General features: G+C 44.4%; 1 protein-coding gene across 1 annotated transcript; it reads left to right on the forward strand.

Moving 5' to 3' along the window:
- Positions 1 to 2092: 2092 nt before the first annotated feature.
- On the forward strand, positions 2093 to 22058 carry LOC134395477 (zinc finger protein 420-like). Its single transcript, XM_063121639.1, has 8 exons — positions 2093 to 2216; positions 3775 to 4786; positions 8446 to 8452; positions 12148 to 12193; positions 12929 to 13011; positions 15775 to 15901; positions 18337 to 18516; positions 20032 to 22058. Exons 2-8 carry the CDS (start codon positions 3783 to 3785, stop codon positions 21459 to 21461), a joined length of 2877 nt encoding a protein of 958 aa, XP_062977709.1. The 5' UTR covers positions 2093 to 2216; positions 3775 to 3782; the 3' UTR covers positions 21462 to 22058.
- The last annotated feature ends 1321 nt before the right edge of the window (positions 22059 to 23379 follow it).

Genomic DNA, 23379 nt, shown 5'->3' on the forward strand with positions numbered 1-23379 from the left:
GCATCTCCTTTGTGCCAGCTTGTGCTCCCTTTTATTTTCCTCACTTGGGTAAGACTTCCATTTTTTGAAGGAAACCTCTTTTCTACAATAGCTCCTTTGACACTTCTTGTTAATCATGCTGGTGACCTCTTGGACCTGGTGCTACCTTTCCTAACCTGTGGAATACATTTTAGTTGAGCTTCTATTATTGTGCTTTTGTGTAAGCTCCATGCATTTCCCAAGGATTTAACTCTCTTGATTCCCCCTTTCAACTTTCTTTTCACTAGTTCCCTCATTTTAGAGAAGTTTCCTCTTTTGAAGTCGAGTGTGAATGTGTTGGATTTCCTGGGCAATTTCCCAGGAATCTGATAGCACTGTGGTCACTGTTACCGATTGGTTCAACAATGTTTACATCTCGTATAAGCATTATTTTAGTTTAAAATTTACTGCCTTGGGAGAGCCAGTCCAACCTTTTCAAATGGGGGGACAACCATGCAAAAGCTGGAAAACCACCAAACAATTGGGGTGGGGAAGCAGGCACCACCTGGTGATGTGGGGAAAGATGCATGGCTATCTGGAAAAGCCAGGAGGGCTGGATTTCAACCCTAGGAGGGCTGCATTTGGAGCTTCTCTAAATCAAAGCAAAAAAAAAACAAAAACACACACACCTGCTGCCTTCCTGGGCTTTCTTCTTGCAGTGTTTTTTTTGGGGGGGGGATTACAATGGGCTTTTTCTGGGATTACAACACCCTTCCAACTCTACTATTCTATGATTCTAACTTAAACTGGCATCCATTGGGTTTTTCAGTGGCCTTCCATCCAGGCAGTGACTGGACCCAAACCTGCTTAGTTTCAGCAAGGCTGCTGTATTATGTGCCTTCGAACCATGAATTCAAATAATCAAACAGCATCATAGTCACGCTGCAACAGTGTAGCACAGTTCTGTGAGATTCAGGACAGCTGTGGCATACGCGTGCAGCAGAATGAAATGGTAGAATGGATTGCATCTCTTGTAACTTTGTGAGCGGGGTGGATTTTTCAGTGCTCTCATAAAAAATGTCCCTGGAAATGGAAAACTAGCACCACAAGCAAGTGAATCCTTTTTCCTGATATGCTAGGGTTTTTTGCTTGCAGTCAAGGTGGGTGTTTTGGTTTTTAAAAAGGGGGAGCATTCAAAAATGACATCTTCCACATGCAGTCTGAACAGACAAATCCCACATTACACCCTTAGGATTTCACCACCACATGCTATTAATTGCATAGACCAAGTCTCAAGCTGTGTCTAAATTATTATTATTATTATTATTATTATTATTATTATTATTATTATTATTATTATTACACACCTTATTATTATTATTATTATTATTATTATTATTATTATTATTATTTATATAGCACCATCAATGTACATGGTGCTGTACAGAGTAAAACAGTAAATAGCAAGACCCTGCCGCATAGGCTTACATTCTAATAAAATCATAGTAAAACAATAAGGAGGGGAAGAGAATGCCAACAGGCACAGAGTAGGGTAAGCAGGCACAGGGTAGGGTAAAACTAACAGTATAAAGTCCGCTCAACATCAAGTTTTAAAAGCAGCACAATATGATACAATACAGAGGTAGTTGAAGAGACCACACAATTTCAGTGTGCAGATGGGGGAATTATGTTTTTGAATGGTCCCTCACGTTTTCATTAAAATAAAAGTAGCACTGCAAGCAAGGGACTGGCAAAAGCTGTATCCCCTCACATCCTAGCTTTCTATCTGCAGGGCAGAAACTGATTCCCGCACCTGAAATCACAAATTCTGCTGAATGTGTGTAGACCAAGCCTACATAATATCATGTATGTGATCGTCCCCATCCTGTTGTAGTTTAGAGGCTATGGAGAGTAGGACCCGTTCAATTTAAAAAGAAAAAGCTGGGGAATCCCTTTAAAGTTTAAAGAGCCCCCTTGTAAGCCGCGCCTAAACGGGAAGCTCTCCTCGTTGTGCCAGCAGAGGGCTCTGCTCGTTGCTTCCAGAGAAGTCGGTGCTCTTCCTCACTTGACTCAATTAGGTTAGCAGGATGAGCTTCCTGTAGTACATAGAACTGCTGCCGCCGCCATCGTGGATACGGCTGTTGCATAGCGTCTTAACGGTGGGCAGAGAGGCGCCAGGCCAGCTGTTTTGCTGCCCCGACCGGAGTGAAAACTACCCCAGACTGCACGCACATCCAAAGAAGCGGGAAGCTGTCCAGGTAACCGAAGGGCTCTACAGGCGGAAGGCAGGAAAGCAGATTCTTGCAGCCCAGCCAGAAAACGTTTTAACTAATCGCCGCAGCCTCCCACCGCTCAGGGTGGACTTGTGTCAGATTTTGACCAGGACAATACTCTGGTTGTGCTCTGCTTATGTGGAACCTGCGCTGTGTTGAAATTAATGTTTCCAACATGAATAGAGCTGTGTGTTTTTACTGACACGGCTCATAAGGACTAGCATACTGTTGTTGTTGTTGTTGTTGCTCGGGGGATATTTTGGGATAAGAACAGAAGAGCTAAGCTGGAGGTCTGACCAAAGGCCTTTGTAGTCCCGCATTCTGCTCATACAGTGGCTAGATGTCCCTTGGGAAGTCCATAAGCAGGACATGAGTGCAACAGTACCCTCTCCCACCCATGTTCCCCAGCAACTGGACTACATAGGCATACTGCCTGATCCTGGAAGTAGTGTATAGCCATCAGGACTAGTAGCCATCGATAGCCTCCAGGAAGTTATCCAACCCCCTTTTAAAGCCATTGAAATTGGTGGCCATCACTACATTTTGTGGTGGTAAATTCCATAGCTTAACTATGCGCTGTGTGAAGAAGGACTTCCTTTTATCTGTCCTGAACATCCTACCAATCAGCTTCAAGGAGTAACCCTGGTTTCTACACTGTCAAAGGAAGAAAAACTACTCCCTTTCCATTTTTTCCACATCATGCATAATTTTAGCCACCCATATCATGTCCCCACCCCCAGCTTGCTTACCTTTTTTTTCTAAACTGAAAAAAACAAACTCCAAATGCTGTCACCTTTCTTCATAGGAGAGCTGCTCCAGCCTTTAGTCAACTGGGTTGCCCTTTTCCAGCTCATTACCCTGTTAGAGGTGAATTTTCTTTCAACCCAAATGAAATTGTATGGTAGTGAATTCTGGAAGCCTCGTTATTGGTTACTCTGTGTTACCATTGCCACAGATTTTAGTTTCCTAAGTTATGTTTGTGTCATTTGGCATTTTTAATAATTGATATTATGCATCAGAGTAATTAATTTTTGATGAACATCTGGGATGGGTTCAAGTATGGCGCCTGCCATGGTATAGCCCTGTAGTCCCCTGAAAGAGGGTCTCTCCACTATTACTCTGGAGGACAGCTCCACAGCAGGGGAGAGGGGGCAGGTGTATAATTCTACTACTAATACTAATCTCCCCTGGCTTCAAACTGTATGGACTGCAAAGCATTGTACTGGGTAGAGAAGTCTGCCTGCTCATAGAGGCTGAAGATGTTACTGCTGGTTTCAACCATATGCTCACATTAAAATTAATTTAAATTAATGCATTTAAAAAACAAAATAATCCTGAGATGCACACTTGTAAGGTCCTATTAGCATGCATGCCAAGTTTCAGGTGTTTAGGTTTCATAGTCTTGACGCTATGGCACTGATGGATAGACAGACAAACACACATCCTCTTATTATTATAGATTAGTAGTAGCTGGGGGAGGGGGACTGAAACATACAGAATGTTCTTGGTTGTAAATTCTACTTCCCCCTGCCCACTTCAACAGGTAATGGGATGGCGACTGAGGAACAGATCTGTGTAAAAGCAGAGCCAGAGCATATGGAAATGAATGTGGTGTTAACAGAAAGCTCCAAGGAGAAGGTCTCCCAAAGCCGCAAACGGGAAAGAGAGAATGAGAGTCTGGAGGCACCAGAGAAGCGAGAAAAAAGCACCTCTGAGAAAATACAAGTCAGAGCTGCTCAACATGAGGAGAGATTAAAAAACCTTGACCAAATTGTTATCCAGCAGCTGATCCACATTGGAGAGAGAAAGATCATGCAAAGCAAACGGGAGGATAGCTTCCGTCCAAGCATGGGCCTCAGCAAGCCTCAGATTGTCCACTTGGGAGAGAAACCGTATCTTTGCATTATCTGTGAGAAAACCTTCCGCAACCACTCGGGTCTTATGGTACATCAGAGAATACACACAGGAGAGAAGCCCTATAAATGCCCCGATTGTGAGAAGAGCTTCAACCAGCGATCACACCTGACATCTCATCGTGGAACCCACACAGGAGAGAAGCCCTTTAAATGCTTTGACTGTGGGAAAAGCTTCAGCTACAACTCTGGGCTCATAATCCACCAGCGGATTCACACTGGGGAGAAGCCGTACAAATGCTCCGACTGTGAGAAAAACTTCAGTCAAAAATCACACCTGCTCTCACATCAGAGGACCCACGTGGGAGAGAAATCCTTTAAATGCCCCAACTGTGGGAAGAGTTTCAGTTATAACTCTGGTCTTGTTATACACCAAAGAATCCATACAGGGGAAAAACCCTATAAATGTTCTGATTGCGGGAAGAGCTTCAATCAGCGGTCACACCTCGTTTCGCACCAAGGCATTCACACAGGACAGAAGCCATATACATGCAAGGACTGCGGGAAGAGCTTTAGCTTCAACTCCGGGCTTGTTATACATCAACGGCTTCATACAGGGGAGAAACCTTATAAGTGTTCCAACTGTGGGAAAAGTTTCAATCAGAAATCACACCTTATTTCACACCAGAGAGTCCACACTGGGCAAAAATCCTGATTTACTGAAAACAATCATATATGAGACTAATTACTGTTAATATAATCCCACTTCCAAAGGATATAGAACATTCCTCTCTAACCAGTAGCTTGCAGGTAACAACACTTCACCAGTATTTTCCAACTAAAGCAGTGGGCTTATTTTAGAATTTTAAAGGTGAGTTCATACATGTATGTCCAACACTTGATGAGTTGTAGCAAAAAGGGCAACAATGCACAGAAAAGGAGGAATGGGGAAAATTCAAGTGTATAAGCATAGAATGGTTATTGTAAAAAAAAAATCTGACAATAAAGCACTTTGATATTCATTCATTTTCAGTTTTAGGAAAAACAAATTGTCTTTAAAACTTAAAAGCTAAAAGATCTATGATCAATTGGTATAGAAAAGTAATTCAAGCTCCCATTAAAACCTTTATATTGATTCTTCAGGGTATACTTCTTAAGTTTATGCAGACTCTATATCCCTCTTCACAAAGTCATTTCTATGGCCTGGTTCAGAAGACACTTTAAACCATTTATTTTAAACAATGTTTAAAATAAATAAATAAATAACTGAATTGTGAACTGTTCGGGGATCCCTGTAAGGAGGTGAAAAGCGGAGATAAATGTTTTAATAAGTAAAATTGTTATTAGCATCATCACCACCACTACTACTATAGTCATTACAATTTCACTGAAAAGCGCACCACCATATACAAAATGTTCTCGTAGATCATGGATGGAGGACCGTCGGCATGCACACCTAATCCAGCTCATGGAGATTCTCCATCTGGCCTGTGGAGGCCTGAGCTTCCTCCCCTGGCCTGGAGGCTATTGAAGACTTCAGGAAGAGGTGAGGAGATCAGAGATAACAAGGGAACACACCTCCGTGCTGCTCCCCCTCCTAATATATGCAGTGTATATATTAGTGTATATTAAAGTACTGTACCCTCTAATTGGATCAATATAATACATAGATGGTTGCGTTTCAGTAACTTAAGCATAGGCACAGCCTGCAGTGACCATGGCTTCTTGCAATAAGTGGCGTGTGTGCAATGACCAATGGGGACATTACTTTTACAACAGATATTTTGATATTGGTTGTATCCCTTGATTTTTACCTCCCTGCCCCTCAAAGCAAAACTTCATGACATCAAGTGGGGCAAATGTCATGTGAGAATCCAATAATGTAAGCAGATGCAACAATGTAAGCAGAGGGTGTTTTCCCCCCATTGCATTGCTTCACATCACTTCAAATATTTTCCAATAGAAGCAGCTTATACATTCAGATGTGAGATATCAGGTGATGTATAAATGTGCTTTAAATCTCAAGTTCCTTTTGTGTGACTGGTGAAACAAAGTATATTACCTGTTCAGCATAACCAAGTCATTATTCTTGCCTGTCAGTATTATTGCTTGCTGGCCTAGGAGGATTTTATCTGTTCAGTATTAATAGTGACCATTAAATGTTAAGGGAGTGCCTCTATATAAACACTTATAAGAGTGGGAAAAGACTGAATTTATAGGCACAAGATTATCATTTTTAGGAGCCAACCCTGTGCATGGCTGAAGAAAAAAAAATGTCAGAACACTTGGACAATGTCATCACACATTTTAGTAATCTGGCTGACGATATGATTATTCCCATTATTATTGAGGAAGGTAAGGATTGAGATGAAATCATATGTAGAGATTTTTCAAAAGATGTAAAAGAAAATAATTTACCTTACAAAGGATGTTAAACAGACAATCTCAATGGCTACTCTTGACATTACATTTTAAACTGGAAAATAAACACTGTTTTAAAATGACCTGTTCCATAGAGATCTTGTCAAATGCACGAGTGAGGACCTTGGATTTCTTGGTCAACAGATACATATTTTTTTATTCCACTGTTTTGTCTATTTGGTTAATTGTACTACAAGCAGGGAATCTGGTATTGGATGCCATAGAACGGCATTGTCAGAAATTACTGAAGCCAAGCATTATTGACTTCTATAGCACTTTGTAGTACTTAAAAATACTTCATTTTATTTATTTTTACTATGAATATAAATCCAAGAGGCATATAACTAATATTCCTAATCTGTAATTTGAGACTGATTTGCTGATCGCTACTCCCAAAATGAATGGTAGAGTTAGAACTCTCTCCCTTTTAAGTCTAGCACTTTAGCTACTAACTAAACTAAAGAGACATAAAACAATTTCATAGCATTCAGTCTCATTAGTGGGCATTTTTGTTACTGGTGGAGAACCAGCCTCAGTGGGACCCCATACTCTAGGGCAACTCCACCACTAACACCAAAAATGGAGGTTCACCACTGGGCAATTCCTCCCTTCGCTTCTGTTGCCACCACTAAACTACACCCATTTATTTAAAACTAGCTGATATGCCCAGCATTGCTTGGGTCTGTGAATAACGTTTATAACATTTATTTGATAAATAATAAATTTCTCTGCAACTTATTCATCTTAGGTTGGTTGGCTGTGTTTTTTTAGTTTGGTTGAGTTAGTAAATTGTTTTGTTAGAATAAATGGAAAACTGTGTTAATAAGAACTGTATTTTAAATTAGAGCTTCATGATAAACCACATTTTTTGTTTTACCTGAAATGCCTACACCTCCCATCATTCCTTGGCTGGAGCAGCTGTCTAAACTTCAAAAACAGTCAGGACACACAACACCCTTTCGGCCAGCTAAAGAAGATGGAAACCTAAGAATATGTTTTCAAAATATACCCAGCATTGCCCAGATATCTGAATAACATATAGTAGGGAAAGGGATCTCAGTGGACGCGGGGAACTGTTTTATGCATGTGCTCTGAAGCTATTATTATGGGGCCGGGGGCGGGGGGGGGGAAGCAGGCAGAATACTTTATTGGCATAATTTACTATATTTTCAATATCTCCTGCTGAAGAAATTATATTTATGGAATGTCTTGAAGGAATAATAGCAATTTGTACTGGTCATGACCATGAGTCATAGTTTGGTGGCAAGAGAAGACTCTTGGGAGTTCCACCCAAGGCATGCTGGGAATTAGGTGGTCATTAGGTGTGAGATAAAACAGATCAGAGATGACAGGAAAGTAAACAGATATATAGAAGGTTATTAAAAAGTAATAAAGCAAGATTATTTAAGATGGTTGTTAGTACTTTAAAACAGGGTTTCTGTTGGCATGGTTAACAAACCACCCACAACCCTAAAACATCCCACGTGTTCTGGGTGGTTTGTTAAGTACACCAACAACATATCCTTGTCAGGTTAGGACAACACCCAGTGAGCTTCGGCTATGGGGCAGTATATAAATGTAATAAATAAATAAATATGACAAGCTGTGGTCGCAGCTTGTATGTTCAAGTCATCCAGCACACACCACGGTCCACTGTAGTTTAAAAAGTTGTGTAATCCAGGTCACAGTGTGCTTCCAAGCCAAGGGCTCTTAGTGTTATGAATTGGAAGACATAATACAGCAGTTCTGTTCTTTCTCTCCTTATCGGATTGTCTGCATTAAGAAAAAAGTCAGAAGAAGTGGTTGGAAATTACAGGAGATATACAAGTGGAAGACGATATCTGGATTCCCTGTAAAATTCTACGAATGAGGCAGGATGATGGTGCAATAAAAGCCTCGTTTGGAAGCACTCACAATCTCCACGGCCCTTTACTTTACAGGTATCCAGTGATGCCAATAGATCATTTAAACCCTGGTCTTCAGCTGTCCCCTAGATGGCCACGTGAGAACATTTCTCTTCTCAACCCAACCCCACCATTCCATGCTTTACAATTGCTTCTATATTCCCAATATATATTAGAACAAAAACATCCTAAATGTGCCTTTTCACCTTTTAAACTCATTTAAATCATGGTATGATCATGATTATAGATATAAAATGGTGCTTGCTTCTGCTGCCGTGCGCTAAATACATTTACTCAATAAGTACCAGATTGTCGTAGAAAGAGATAATATATTTTTTAACTAAAAATAATAAATCGAGCATCTGTTATCATGTACATGCCTGGCAGGCCATACCTTAACTAGGTTTTGTTAACAAGAAAGAAAGATGGAAAGGGTGGGTGGGTGCTCGAGCAAACAGCATCAGAGACAGCCACTACATGTCCCTGGAAACAAAATATTTTTTATCTGGCACCCAAATGTTATCACACTAAGTTCCAATTGACTGGTATAGGGTGGAGGATCCATAAATGAGGAACCCCCCAACAAAAAGGTCCTGTTCCTGTTCCTGATAGTCAACCACCTCACCTGTGCAAGTGGGTGGTGCACTAAGATTCAGGCCTCCAACAAAGTTCTTAACAGCTGCGTAGATTCTTATGGGAACGGACAGTCCTTCAAATATCCCACTCCTAGACTGGTGCTGCATACAGGATGAGCTCCAGATTTGAGGGGGCCCTGGGCTTTATAGCATCTGGTGCCCCCTTCTGTTTATTTATTTATTCATTTACAATATTTATATACCGCTCCCCATTGAAAATTGCGGAGCGGTGTGCAAGACAAAATTAAATAAAAACAGGATAAAACATTTTAAAATAGATTTTAAAAGAAGCAAAATGAAAAGGGAACCGTGGCTGGTCATTAAGGAAAGCTTTCTGGAACAACGTCATTTTCAGGAGATGCCAAAAGGAATACAAAGTTGGCGCCTGCCTGACCTCCAGAGGCAGGGAATTCCATAGAAGGGGGCCACCACACTGAAGGCTCTTTCCCTGGTGGACTCCAATCGGAGGATGGGGCTATGTGGAACCACCAGGAGCAGGCCCTCGGATGACCTCAGTGACCGGGCAGGTTGGTAAGGGAGAAGGCAGAGCTCTCTCAGGTATCCTGGTCCCAGTTGTTTAGGGCTCTGTACACAAGTACAAGAACGTTAAACGTGGCCCGGTAGCGAATAGGCAGCCAGTGTTGGTAGGTTCTAGCGCACTTACCTGGCGTTGGCATGCAACAACAACAGGAGTGAGTTGAAGCCAACATCTTAATTTACCACAATACCCCAGAGTGATGCCACAATGGGGGCATAACTGGAAATTAAAATGGCAGCTAGACCCAGCTGGCAGGTGCTGTGGGGAGGGGCTGTAGCTTTGTGGCAGAGCAGCTGCTTTGCATGCAGGAAGTCCCAGTTTCAACCCCCATTATCTCCAGGTAGGGTTCCTGCCTGAAACCCTGGGGTGCCTCTGCTGACAGTCAATGTCAACAATACTGATCTAGGTGGATCCATGTTCTGAGTCAATATAAGGCAACTTCCTATGCTTCTTGGAATGCCATGGCATTTTTTTTAAGGGGGGTGGGGGCACAGAACCAGCTCTAGCAGCCTCAGCAGCTGTCCAGTAACCAGATTAGCCAGTTATGCCTTGTCAAAAAAGAGGAAATACCTCACTCCAAAAGAAGACACAGATTTGCATAAATTTTGCATGTGCTAATATTTAGGTATCAATGCAAATTTTAAAACAGTTACTAGAATTCAAATAGAAATGCAATCCATCTCGCCATAGTGGAGAAAACAGTGATCAGGTGTGAGCTGCTCAGGCTGGTTTCCAGGTATTAAGTGCGGATGGGAAACTTCCAAGGGCCTTCCTGCTCCTCCATCACATGGTTCTTTTCGTTTAAACTGGACTTGGACAGGACAGCCCTTCAGATAAAGAATGACTTCGAACAAAGACCACACCATGCGGCCCTGAGTCCTGATTATTCTTAAATCGCATTATGCCTAGGCGGGCACTGTGTAATTTGGGAAAGATTGCAACTTTGCTTTGGTTTTAAACCATCAGGTTCAGGTCGGGAAGCCCCCACGTACGTCAGCCAGCTTTCGAGAGACTGAAAAACTACAGCTGCCATTCCCACGTTACAAAATACACGTATCTTAATCTTAGCGTTTGTACGGTAAGCAGTGCCGCAAGCAGGAGGAGCTTCACTCGCTGACCTCCGTATATCAGACTTCTGCTAAAGGGACAGGAGCGGGCCATGGCGCTTCTTTCCCGGCGGCGGTTGGCAACTTTGCCTTCTTTCAACGCGTGCAGACGTGCGTGTATACACGCACTCTCCTTCCTCATAATTGGTTAACTGCTTCTCGATGTGCTGGGGGCGCTACTGTGCCCTGGAACATGCTTACTTGCTTCCAGGCGCGCACACACTCCGTGCCCTGTTCACTGCCCCCCATCCCCGCCGCCGCAGCGACTGTTGTAGTGGGGTTTGCTTTTCCGCTGGCACAGGAAGGGGCTGGAGTATGCTGAGACTGGGGAAAGGCCGGTTGTATGAGCGGTGGGGGTGGGGTGGGGGGCACGCAGGAAGGAGGCATCGCCAAGTGCAGACCGATCGGAAACCGTGGGGCTCCTGCCTTGGATTTCCTGGCAGGAAAAACCCCTTTGTGATATTCGACCGGGGTGGCCGCGGTACCACGCCTGCATCCGCAGAGGGATCGGTGCCTCCAGGAAGAGGAAAACAAACTATTGGGATCTTCGTCCCTCCTCCTCTGCCCGACCGAAGTGGAGACTCGTTGACCCAGTTTACCCCGGAGGTTTCCAGCGATTGAGTACTGAGCAGCCGTTCTAGGCAATCGTGGGATTGGGTAGGAACTGTGTTTACACTAATAGCCTTCCTACTTCTCCGTTGTTGGAGGATGCCAGACCCACAGAGAATAGTGAGGGGGCGTTTCTTTTATTTTTATTTTTAGTCTTAATTGAAAGCCAAGCAACAGGTTTTCCCTTATAGGTCTGTATTCATTCCCCACGGGTACATCTCGCCGTTCCTCCATGGAATCTATGGTGGGGTACATAAAGGTTGCCCTGTTTTATTCTCACAACATCCCTGCGAGGTAGGTGAGGCTGAGTGTCGGGGACCAGCACAAGTGAACTTCATGGCTGAAGGTGCTTCCAGACAAAGCTAGCTGCACCATAGGCTACTTACAATTTTTGAATATGCAATAATACCCTTTCATTTAGGAATTATCATATAGCCTGGAAATATTTTTATTCAACAATCACGCACACAGCTCCATGTATATGTGGAGTGACAAACCCTGCCAGTGTGGTCGTCACCTGTGACAATCTGCATGCAAATTGCAGATTAATTTCGACATGTCATTGCACAATGATTTCCTGCAGAGATTATGTTTCCATGTGCAGGTGACAAAATTGATACATCTGTTTGTTGCACATAACTACGCATAAAGGTTATTACAGAAAAGGGATTCTTCAAATGTGTGAAAGAGTCCTTGAACAAGAGGAGATAGGAAAGGAGGTGGTATCGAAAAGGATGGGAAATAATTGGCAAAATAAGGACAGGTATTTTCCCCAGACTGATCTCTTGTTCAAGGACTTGTTGAAGGATCTCTTTGGTTTTTGGCTGAATAGATTTCCTTTGTTCAGTAGATGGTGGCTGCCATGTTGATTCCAAAGGACAGGAAATGCAAAATAGGTAGGAAAACACCTTTGTTTTTGGACCAACCTGGGTTAATGTATAAATATGTATTATGTCAAGTTTCACCAAACACTTCATCACTTCTCTGCTTGACAAAGCGTTTTGTGAAACTCAAAAGCTTGCAATAGCCTCAAGTTTTAAAAACTGGAACAATCTGTCAGGTATGCTTTAGGGCGGATTCCTGCATTGAGCAGGGGGTTGAACTTGATGTCCGTGTAGGCCCCTTCCAACTCTGCTATTCTATGATTCCATGATTCTATGAACCCTACATAGCTTTTTCCCCCCTATTGGTTTGAGTCAGGGAATGACAAAAGAAGCCTCTTGCCTTCTGTCTGGGAAAGATGGTCTGGTTGGGGTGGGGTGATAAGTGGAAATGCTTCTTGATTCGGAGCTTTTTTAGCATTTGCCTTGGAGTCAATTCCTGGAATTGCAATTCCTTGATAAACTGCTCATGAATCTTCCCTGAAAGGAACATAGAAGCTGCCTTATTTGTCTGTCTCCGAATGTGTTGGACTACAACTCCCATAATCCTCCAACCAGGCAGCTGGGTTGCAAGCAGAGGTCTTCCCCATCACTTAATCTTTTGAGCTGGAGAGAGTCTTCTTGCATGCCAAGCAGGTGCTCTACCACTGAGCTGTGGATCCTCGCAAAGCTTGGAAAGGATGAGGCACAATGTGGTAGGTTGAATCTTTTCTGAAAGACTCTTCCCTCTTGCTTTTCTTGGTGTAACAGGCCGCCGGATATCTGCCACCTTTTGCCCCAGCTTGAAGCATCCTGTTACGGGAGAGGGAATGGCTACAGCAGAGCCAACTCAGGTAGGAAGGAAATCTTAATATTGCTTAGAGCGCAATCCTATGCGTGTTTAGGCAGGAGGAAAAAAACCCTACAACTCCCAGCTTTCCCCAGCTAGCATTGCTTCTCATTACTTTCAGTAAATAAGATATAGACATATGAAGCTGTGTTTATATGAAGTTAGATTGTAGATAGGTCCATCTACTGGCCTGGTCTTAGGGCTAAAGTAGATATCACACCATTCATGCAATTCGCAATTTTTTGCTTCTTTTTTAAAACTTTTTTTGGGTACAGAGTAAATAGTACACATGGGAGCCTGACAGGAAGACATAATTTTTCCCTGTAGCTATGGCCCCGATCCAGATTGGTCCACACCCCATACTTCCTATTTGTACTGGGAGGAAAGCTCCTGTTGGTGCCAAATTTCATAATTTGACTAATTTACAACACAATCCTAGGCATGTCTTTTCCTTGTGTGTCATGTCTTTTTTTAGAATGTAAGCCTGAGGGTACTGATACATTGTAAGCCGCTCCGAGAGCCTTTTGGCTGAGGTGCGGGATAAAAATACTCTAAATAATAATAATAATAATAATTATTATTATTATTATTATTATTATTATTTATTTATATAGCACCATCAATGTACATGGTGCTGTACAGAGTAAAACAGTAAATAGCAAGACCCTGCCGCATAGGCTTACAATCTAATAAAATCATAGTAAAACAATAAGGAGGGGAAGAGAAGGCAAACAGGTACAGGGTAGGGTAAGCAGGCACAGGGTAGGGTAAAACTAACAGTAGAAAGTAACAGTAGAAGTCTGCACAACATCAAGTGTTAAAAGCTTTAGGAAAAAGAAAAGTTTTTAGTTGAGCTTTAAAAGCTGCGGTTGAACTTGTAGTTCTCAAATGTTCTGGAAGAGCGTTCCAGGCGTAAGGGGCAGCAGACGAAAATGGACGAAGCCGAGCAAGGGAAGTAGAGGCCCTTGGGCAGGCGAGAAACATGGCATCAGAGGAGCGAAGAGCACGAGCGGGGCAATAGTGTGAGATGAGAGAGGAGAGATAGGAAGGAGCTAGACCGTGAAAAGCTTTGAAGGTTAACAGGAGAAGTTTATATTGGATTCTGAAGTGAATTGGAAGCCAATGAAGAGATTTCAGAAGCGGAGTAACATGGTCGGAGCGGCGAGCCAAGAAGATGATCTTTGCGGCAGAGTGGTGAACAGAAACCAATGGACTGATGTGAGAAGGAAGGCCAGAGAGAAGAAGGTTGCAGTAGTCCAACCGTGAAATAACCAGTGCATGAACAAGCGTCTTGGCAGAAGAGACAGACAAAAATGATCGAATCCTGGCAATATTATACAGGAAAAATTGACAAGATTTAGCTACTGCCTCAATATGAGGAATAAAGGAGAGCGAGGAGTCGAATATAAAGCCAAGGCTACGAGCTTCCTTGACCGGAGTAAGCGTAACATCATTGACAGTAAGAGAGAATGAGAGATGAGGAGAAGGTTTAGGAGGAAAAACAAGCAATTCAGTCTTTGCCATGTTAAGTTTCAAGCGACGATGAAGCAGCCAAGCTGAGATATCTGAAAGACATGCCGAGATACAATCGTGAACATCAGGAGAAAGTTCCGGAGATGACAGATATAGTTGTGTATCATTGGCGTACAGATGATATTGGAGGCCATGAGATTGAATAAGCTTGCCCAAGGGCAACATGTATAAGGAAAATAACAACGGGCCAAGCACCGAGCCTTGCGGAACCCCTACTGAAAGGGGAAAGGAGGAAGACGAGCTGCCATTAGTCAACACGCTGAAAGAGCGACCCGCTAGATAGGAGGCAAACCAGTTATAGACAGAGCCACAAAATCCAAGGTCATGAAGGGAATCTAAGAGAAGATCATGATCAACCGTGTCAAAGGCTGCAGTTAGATCAAGGAGAATAAGAACGGAATAATGGCCTTTAGACTTGGCAGTAAGGAGATCATTGGTGATCTTAGTAAGGGCTGTTTCGGTGGAATGCAGAGGACGGAATCCAGATTGAAATGGATCCAAAGCAGAGTTACTAGAAAGAAAGTCAAGACAGCGAGAGTAGACCGCACGCTCCAGGATCTTTGAAACAAACGGCAACAAAGAGACAGGTCGGTAGTTAGACAGAGATAGCCTATCAAGAGTAGGTTTCTTGAGAATGGGGGAGACTGTAGCATGTTTAAAAGCAGAAGGAAATGAACCAGAGGACAGAGAAAGATTAATAATATGTAGCAAGGAAGGGAGGATAGCAGGAATAAGATTAATTAAGACGCGAGAAGGAATCGGATCATGAGAACAAGTGGAAGGCTTCGAAGAGCGCAGTATTGTAGACAGTTCATCCGCAGAGACCGAAGGAAACGCAGAGAAATTTGCAGGAGGAGCTGACAGATGAGGAACAGGAACTGGAAGAGGAGCAGAGCTGGCCAGATCAGAGCGGATAGTTTGGATTTTAGCATTGAAAAAAGAGGCAAAGTTATTAGCAGACAGAGAGGCGGGGAGAGATGGCGGATTAGGCTTATTCCTATTGACTGCAGTGGGATTTATTCCCAGTTAGTGTGGACAGGATTGCAGCTTTAGAGGTATTGCATTATTCAGCATCTACTGACACAGAATTTGAGTTTAGGATATTTATTAGCATGGGATACACCTAGCCCTGGGTACAGGGGCAGAGGCACCATTAAATCTACATCCTGCAGTCATCCAGGTGGGATTATTGTTAAAGCAGCAAGCCCTGAGTTGGGAATGCTATTGTTTTCAGCAGCTGGACCCACCTGAAGAGGAAGACAAAGAAGGGGAGCAAACATTGTGTTTGCCTGATCCTGATCAAGCATCTGCCAAGAACAATGTTGAAGTAGGGGAGGAAGAAGACTCTGCAGCATTTCCAGGTAAAGATTCAGTTATCTGTATTTTTATTTGAGGTGCTGCATAGTCCCTGGCTAGGTTCCAATGGGATCTCCCTTGAACTTTTTAATTCTGGGTTTCTCCGGCCTCTGAATTAGCATGAACAAGACTATTGCCTCTGCACTTTGTCTCGTGGGAGAGCCAGATACAAATCAGTGGAAGGAAAGTGCCACCAAAGATGGGACATCCTGGGTCTTGGAGATAAAGAAATACACAGTAGGTAATAATCCTTTTCATGGCATCTTTTATCCTCTGAGGTTGTTGTCGGTGTGATTGTTTTTGCATCAAAACTATGCTCTGTTGTTTGTTAGCATGTGGAGAATAACTTTACAAAGGGAAGCAGAGTTCATCTCAGGCACTATCTCCAGAGTAGATCAGAAAACTGGATTGCTTTTGGTCCCTATAGAATCCTTGCTTGAGCTGGGATTTTAAATTCAGTCTCCCCCAAACCTTTACTCTGTCTATTGGAACACATACATCAGGGGTAAGCAACCAAAACTGTAGGGGAGGGGGGCAGTCGCACACAGGAGAATTCCAATACTACTGCTCCATATCTGCTGGTTCCATTGTGCTCACGGGACCCACTGCTAGTGCAACAAGAGCAATTGGGCAGAACCCAGCAGATTCCTTTTTCACCCTGCCAATTCCCTTCCGCAAGTGGTGGGTCTCACCAACATCCCCTTGCGGAAGCAGGACCCACTGCTTTTTCTTCCTAGAAAAAACCCTTTATATGAGTTCCACTGACCTGCCTCCTTCCAGAAATAATAATAATAATAATAATAATAATAATAATAATAATAATAATAATAATAATAATTTATTTATATGGCACCATCAATGTACATAGTGCTGTACAGAGTAAAACAGTAAATAGCAAGACTCTGCCGCATAGGCTTACAATCTAATAAAATCATAGTAAAACAATAAGAAGGGGAAGAGAAGGCAAACAGGCACAGGGTAGGGTAAACAGGCACTGGGTAGGGTAAAACTAACAGTATAAAGTCAGAACAAAATCAAGTTTTAAAAGCTTTAGGAAAAAAAAGTTTTTAGCTGAGCTTTAAAAGCTGCGGTTGAACTTGTAGTTCTCAAGTGTTCTGGAAGAGCGTTCCAGGCGGAAGGGGCAGCCGAAGAAAATGGACGAAGCCGAGCAAGGGAAGTAGAGGCCCTTGGGCAGGCGAGAAACAAGGCATCAGAGGAGCGAAGAGGACGAGCGGGGCAATAGTGTGAGATGAGAGAGGAGAGATAGGAAGGAGCTAGACAGTGAAAAGCTTTGTAGGTCAACAGGAGAAGTTTATAGTTGTAGGTCAACAGGAGAAGAAATGAGCATTTTCACTCGTTTTGGTTGCCCTGGAAGCATTAAATCGGAACTGCGCAAGCGGTGGGGGCCGCTTACGCAATGCAGTTGGTGGGGCATAAGAGAATCTGCAGGCGCTTATGCGCCCCATTGGGTTCTGCCCAGTGCTTCCAAAAGGAACTTCAGAAACAAGCAGAAATACTAAATTACAGATTCCACCATTCTAGAAAAGTATGTTTTCACTTGTTTCCAATTTCTTCGGGAACCACTAGGTTCCCATTGCATTAGTGGTAGGTCTCACTAGCGGATGGACAGTATTTCACACTGCTCTTGGATTCCACCCTTTTCAGCAACCGAGCTCATCAAAAGCATGGTGACAATTGAATCTCGGTCCCCTGCGGATGCTATTGTACAATGATAGTATGACCACCATGGTGAAGGAGCAGAGAAAAAAGCAGGTCACCTGCTTCCCACTCTTAAGGTTGTGGTTTTGCGAAAGTGCAGAGAGTTCGGGGGTTGGGGGGCTGAAGAGGGTAAAACCATAAGGTTGCCCTGCTGTTCCCTGGCAGGAAATTCTGTGGCTCTGATGTCTGAAGAGCGAGGAAAGGTGAAATCCTTAACAAACAAGAATACAGTGCTCAACAAAAAGTTAAGGATATATATATACAATGAAACCATAATGTTTAATATACACAAATATAAAATAAAGATTAACAATGATATTGCATTAAAAGTGCAATAACATTTGCACAGACCAATATGTAGCTAAAATCTATTGGTCTGTGCAATAAGTTATTGCACTTTTAATGCAATATCATTGTTAATCTTTATTATATATTTTTGTATATTAAAGATTATGGTTTCATTGTGTAAATATATCCTTAACTTTTTGTTGAGCATCTGATGTCTGAATGACAGGCAGAAATTCAGCTGGGGAATCCTTTTTCCTGTCTCGGAATTGCCGTGACGAGGAGAGCTTCATCGACTGAATGTCTGCCTACTGTGCAGATGTTATGGGAGCCCTGCCAGCAAAAATGGGGTGCCAGCCACACACCCTCTGCCCCACCCTTTTGGAAACGAATTTTGATATTTTGCCTAAGCAGAGATTCTGTCTATCAAAAACAGGAGCTCCAAATTCTACTGGGACGCCCCAACCGGAAAGGGAAGAAATGTCATGGGGTCTCTATCTCCAGTGCACCGAGGAAGCAGAGAGCCCACGAGGCAGCAACAATCTGGGTGACGAGGACAGCTGGGATTCCCAGGAAGTTTTTGTGAGCTCCTCTTGCTCAGTCTCATCTCACCCAGGTCAGGAATGGACGTAGCAAGCTCTGGGTTCCTGGAGCATGACCTATTCTTCCCCATTTAAATATTCAGACAGGAGTCTAACTTACATGACTTTAAAAGGAAATTAGATAAATTCATGGAGGATAAGTCCGTCAGTGGCCTGTTAGCCATGCTACCTAAATGGAGCTTCCAGGTTCAAAGGCAATGTACCTCTGAATATAATTTGCTAGCAGGCTAGCAACAAGGGAGGGCTATTGCCTTACACCCTGCCTGGGAGTTTCCTAGGTACTGCGCCAGGGCTCTGCTAATGTTCATCAGAGGTGGTTGTCTATTGCCACCATGTAGATGTATCACCTTTAGAACACTGGGCTCCCATTCATTAAAAATCTGTAGCATTTATATTGGAGAGAAGTAGTTCAATGTGGCAAGCAAGCAGTCAGCAGGCAGCTCCAGGCCCAAACAATCCCATCCTCCAGAGGGGAAATCCATTACGAGCATGCATAGAGGCTTTCAGAAGGAGGGACGCAAACAGCTTCCCAAGTGAGCTTTTACAAGGTTCTCTAAAACGCAATAATCTGTCACCTCCTCTTCCTCCCTCCCTCGGCTCTGTTTTGCATAGAACCTCAACCTTCCCTAAACCGTTTGGCCTTATTTATTACTCTTCTTTTATTTATCAAAGCTATCCAGGACACATAATTCACTTGCTTTGTGTCTTTCCTTAGTACAGTTCCTGCTTTTACCAATTCACATTTACAGATCATTAATTCTTCCTTATTAAGGATTGGATCCAGGATCTGCCTTCCGCAAGAGGAAGGGCTCCGTCTGCAGAAGGTCCCTCTGCCTAATTTTTGGGGATCCCTCTTCTCCCTTGCCACAGCTCACCGCATTCAGCAGGGTCCCCTGAGACACTCTGTAGCATTTTGGGGGGGGGGGGGGCTGGAGGCAGTGCCGGGGGAAGGAGGGTGCAGGGATGTCCACTTCCACCAGTGCAGTTGATCCAGCATGAATCTGGATCCAGCCCTAAGCATTTCTGTGTGCTGTTTGCTTGCTGTTTTATAACAAGCCTTCACAGCGCTTTGCTAGAGGTGAAATGGTAATTTATCTAGTAAGCTTTCCCAGCCCATTCAGAAATGCTAAACCAGGGTTGGGAAAGGTGCGGCCCTTCCCTGATCATTGGCTATGCTGATGGAAACTGGAGTCCAACATCATCTGGAAGGCCGCAGGTTCCCCAGCCCCTGCACGAAACCAACTCTCTGCACAAAATCCGTGACTAAAGGTGACATTCAGTGGTAACATTAAGCTCAATCCTATTGCCAGAAACAGGACCAAAAGAAGCCGCAAAAGGTGAGGCTTAATGCAAGTGTATTGAGCACCAGTGGCCATGTGCCAGAGAGACCACTTTACACTTGTGCAAGTGCTGGTGCAAACTCTTACAGCTTCAGGCTTTCGGAGTCTATTCCAAGTTGTAACAAGGAGAGTCACTTCGGGTTTTAAATGAGTGTGAATTACCCACTCCTGTATGGTTTTTCTTTTCAGAGACTGAGAATGAAGGAGACAATCTGGAGACCACCGAGTCCCACGTCCCCTTCTCGGGAATCTGCAGACGGCGGGTGTCCTTGGATGTTACGGAAGGGGAAGCCCATGAGAAACAGGTTAAAAGCTACCTGGGAGAGAGGTGGGCTAGCCCTCCACCCTACGTGGAAATCTTTGGGGGCGCTCAGGACTCTGTCCTCCACCAGGGACCCAGCACGCCTGGCAAGGAGCGAGGGAAAACCTTCAAGGCCAGGCCCTCCAGTCTCATTGCCCGCCAGAGACTTCACGGGAGTAAGAAGCTCCACTGGTGCACCGACTGCGGGAGGGGCTTTGGCATCTTCTCGAACCTGATCCGCCACCAGAGGAGCCACGTGGGGGAAAAGCCCTACAAATGCCCTGATTGTGGGAAAGGCTTTGGCCACAGCTCGGCCCTTATCACTCACCGGCGCATCCACACCGGGGAGAAACCGTACATGTGCAACGAATGCGGGAAAAGCTTCAACGTGGTGTCCAACCTTCTGCGCCACCAAAGGAGCCACACGGGGGAGAAGCCTTACCAGTGTCCTGACTGTGGCCGATGTTGCAGCCAAAGGTCCCACCTGATCACCCACCGGCGCCTCCACACAGGGGAGAGGCCTTACCAGTGCCTGGAGTGCGGGAAAAGCTTCAACGTCAGCTCTGATCTGATCAAACACCGGAGGATCCACACTGGGGAGAAGCCCTATGAATGCCATTACTGCGGGAAGCGCTTCAGCGGCAGCTCCAACCTCATCACGCATCAGAGGCTCCATACAGGCGAGAAGCCCTACATCTGCCCCGAGTGTGGCAAGAGCTTCACAATCAGCTCCAAGCTCATCGCTCATCAGAGAATCCACATGGTAGACAAACCCTACGATTGTACAGACTGTGGGAAGAGCTTCACGGAAAGGCCCCGCCTGGCCAGGCACCAGCAGAGCCCCTACCGCCGGGAGAAACGTTTCAAATGTGCGGAGTGCGGGAAGAGTTTCACCACCAGCTCCTACCTTATCACACACCAGCGCACCCACACAGGAGAGACCCCTTACATCTGTGGGGATTGTGGGAAAAGCTTCACGGTCATATCCAACCTTGCCAGACACCAGAGAATCCACACGGGTGAGAAGCCCTATCAGTGCCCAGACTGTGGAAGGAGCTACAGCCAACGCGCCCATCTGACGACACACCTGAGAATCCACACTGGGGAGAAGCCTTACATTTGCTCTGACTGTGGAAAGAGCTTCAACGTCAACTCATCCCTTACTAAGCACCGGAGAATCCATACAGGTGAGAAGCCCTACATATGCCCTGACTGTGGGAAAACTTTCAGCCAGAGTTCCAACGTCATCACTCACAGGAAGCTCCACCATGGTGACAGCCTCCTTGGTGGTCCCATTAGGGTCCTTCAGATCAAATAAATCACATCTCTACCTGGTGACTGTTGCCTTTCTGAGAATCTATCTGCCTCTTAGGAACTTGAAAGTGGGTATCTTATCTTGCCTTGTCCTTGCTTTGGAACACCACCTGTGGAAACTCTTCTCCAAAGGTTCATGATCACCTGTTTTAAGAACATAAGAAAAGTCATGCAGGATCAGACCAAGGGTCCATCTAGTCTGGAACTCTGTTCTCACAGAGGCTGACCAGCTGTCGACCAGGAAACCACATGGATGCAACATCACCCTCCCGCCCGTGTTTCCCAGCAACTGGTGTATATAGGTTTACTGCCTCAGACACTGGGATTGCAGAAGATACTATTAACTGTTCAGGTGTGTGACTGTGTTGGGCGGGGGCAGGATACACACTGCAAACCTGCACCATCACCCACCAGAGGATCCAACTGATTGGAATCCCTTCTTGTGGGAAGGACTCCAGCCAGCCTGTTCTGCTCAGTACTCATTAGAGAATCCTTACAGGCTGGAACCCTGCATCCTGCGGTGACTTATTTTGTCCTTCTAATCAGGAAAGAATCCTATGGGAGGAACCTCTCTTTGCTCAAATGATGTATAGGTAGGCTGACCACATGGAAAGGAGGACAGGGCTCCTGTATCTTTAACAGTTGCATAAAAACAGGAATTCCAGCAGGTGTCATTTGTATGCATGGGCAGGGCTCCTGCAGCTTTAACTGTTGTGATGAAGAGGGAATTTCACGAGATGCTGTATGCATACAAATGACACCTGCTGGAATTCCATTTTCTATACAACTGTTAAAAATACAGGAGCCCTGTCCCCCTTTTCATATGGAACCCCTAGTATAGGGAAATTGCAGCCGGTGTTCAAACTCCGTGCATAATGCTGAAGATTCTCTTGCTCTGGGGAAGACCTTAAGCCTCTATTAGCCCCCGGTGGTCCTACCGCCCGTTCCCATGAAGAAGCACTTGCCCTTAAGCTTTCAGAGAAAAAGTGCCATGGCTGCCTTGAACTTCTCTGAGCATTCATTGGTTGTTGGTCTGGGAATTAGGAGGCGTAGTTGACTCTCAACAGTTAGTAGGGCCCTGTGGACCTGAAGTGTGGTTCTGTGGTCCCTGGCTGACTTGATCACAGAAGGAGCAAAAAAAGGCCCTTCAGTAAAAAAAAGGCATTCCGGATTGTGTGGCCCCATTGTTTGCCAAAACTAGAGAGAACCAGGATTCCTTGGTGTGTTTTCATGGTGGAGAGAGGTGGAGGATGCCGTGGGTTTGGTGCCAATAAAAGGATGCTTTTGTTAGTCATTTTGTGATTTATTGAATAGCAGTGATGTGTGTGTGTGTGTAGGAGGAGGGTGCTGTTGCACTCAAGTCCTGCTTGTGTGTTTCCCATGATCAGCTGGTTCGAGTGTGTGAACAGAATGCTGGACCAGATGGACCCTTGGTCTGGCCCAGCATTGCTATTCTTATGTTATTAAGCAATGTAAGTGGGTTGCTCATTCTGGGAGTCAGGTTTTAAATCCATTTCCCATTTTTTGTGACAACCGTGTTTGTAGGACTGCAATAAAAACCTAGGGTGAAATGATAGTCAAGCTATACCAGCCTTCCCCAATTATGTATGGTTGTAAGCCAGCTTGGGAGGGCTTCTGCCCTGAAAGGTGGCTAAGAAATGTTTTAAATAAATAAATAGCACCCTCTCAATGTGGTGGACTGTAACTCCCATCACTCAGTTAGTGTGGCCAAAACTGGCTGGAGAAGACATGGAGGAAGCCAATTTGGGGAAGGCTAACAACATATAGGGGACATGTACTGGGGAGTCCTGATTGGTTGTGGCTCTCCAGCACCACTGGTTGGATGCCAGTTTAGGGGAAAGTGTCAGCTTTTCTGGGTTGCTAAGAGGCAATGGTTCTTTTTAGGATCTGGAATACAATAA

Source organism: Elgaria multicarinata, chromosome 3, assembly GCF_023053635.1.
Source record: "Elgaria multicarinata webbii isolate HBS135686 ecotype San Diego chromosome 3, rElgMul1.1.pri, whole genome shotgun sequence".
Taxonomy (NCBI): Eukaryota; Metazoa; Chordata; class Lepidosauria; order Squamata; family Anguidae; genus Elgaria; species Elgaria multicarinata.

What these genes read in the sequence shown, in the direction of transcription:
- LOC134395477 (XM_063121639.1), top strand. Translation starts at nt 3,783, where the DNA reads ATGGCGACTGAGGAACAGATCTGTGTAAAAGCAGAGCCAGAGCATATG. An exon ending in GGACAGGAAATGCAAAATAG is followed by an intron (nt 12,194 to 12,928) that starts GTAGGAAAACAC and finishes TTGGTGTAACAG; the next exon opens with GCCGCCGGATATCTGCCACC. An exon ending in CTACAGCAGAGCCAACTCAG is followed by an intron (nt 13,012 to 15,774) that starts GTAGGAAGGAAA and finishes TATTGTTTTCAG; the next exon opens with CAGCTGGACCCACCTGAAGA.